General features: G+C 68.4%; 1 protein-coding gene across 1 annotated transcript; it reads left to right on the top strand.

Annotated features, from left to right (window-relative positions):
* Nucleotides 1–64: 64 nt before the first annotated feature.
* LOC122191065 (skin secretory protein xP2-like) lies at nt 65–912 on the top strand (the record flags this gene model as incomplete). Its single annotated transcript, XM_042891268.1, has 2 exons — nt 65–709; nt 740–912. Coding segments are annotated over 2 exons (818 nt in total), but the record flags the coding sequence as incomplete, so codon positions are not given.
* Between the last annotated feature and the right edge of the window lie 98 nt (nt 913–1,010).

The following is a 1,010-nucleotide window of genomic DNA, read 5'->3' as shown; positions in this document are numbered from 1 at the left end:
GGCTGCGCACTCCAATGGAGGTCAGGGCTCTGCATTGAGGCCCCCATCCCCTTCCTGTCCCCAGCCGGGGGAATCCCCCGTGGAGCAGCCCGACAGCTACCTGTCCATTGAGGAGTGCATGGACGAGGAGATGTTCTACATGGCACCCGGCTGCTCCGACACCGAGGAGCCCAGCGGGGACACTGACTCCGATGACATGTTCCTCAGTGCCCACGATGAGCTCAGCCCGCTGGCAGCCGACCCTGAGACCCCCGCCAACAGCACGGCCCTGGGGGAACGCGGGGCTGAGCTGCAGGATGGGTCCCCACCGCCAGAGCCACGTCCTGCACAGGGGGTGGCTCCGGGTGATGGGGGGCACTTGGAGGACCCTCGTGGGGACGCAGCGGAGGAGGGGGGACAGATCCCAGCAAAAGAGGAAGGGGGTGGAGGTGACAGGGAAGGGAACAACGGATGGAGCAGAACTGAGCTGGGGCTTGAGGATGGAGCAGCAGAAGCAGTGCTGGCTCCAGGTGGGGGAGAGGAGGTGGATGGAGCACCAAAGCAGAGTGAGGAGGGGGACTCCCAACTCCCTTTAGAGGGGTCTCCAGTGCCAGAAGGACCCCTCCAGGAGCCCACGGAGACCCCACTCCCTCAGGAGTCTGTCCCTAACGTTCTCCCAACCCCAATGGCTGCCCCTGAGGTTCCCCCAACCCCAATGGCTGCCCCTGAGGTTCCTCCAACCCCAATGGCTGCCCCTGAGGAACCTCCAACCCCAGCGGCCACCACAGAGGCCACAGACCCCCCACCAGAGGCGGTCACCCCCACTCCCCAAGGGGCAGCAGCCCCTGACCCTTCTCCCACCCCTTCCCCCCCCCCCAGCCCCCGGGCCACCCCCCCCCCGGGGCCGTCCTGCGCCGCGATGGCAGCGCCCCGGTGCGCCTGGCGTCCCGCCCCGTGCGGGTGCAGCAGGCCCGCTCCGTCCCCGTCGTGCCCCCAAAGCCTCAGTTCGCCATCGTGCCCCCCGCCCTCCA

This window comes from Lagopus leucura, unplaced genomic scaffold (assembly GCF_019238085.1).
Source record: "Lagopus leucura isolate 7727_CA_CO unplaced genomic scaffold, USGS_WTPT01 33356-0_obj-0_obj, whole genome shotgun sequence".
In the NCBI taxonomy this organism is placed as follows: Eukaryota; Metazoa; Chordata; class Aves; order Galliformes; family Phasianidae; genus Lagopus; species Lagopus leucura.
This window is presented reverse-complemented; position numbering and strand designations above follow the sequence as displayed.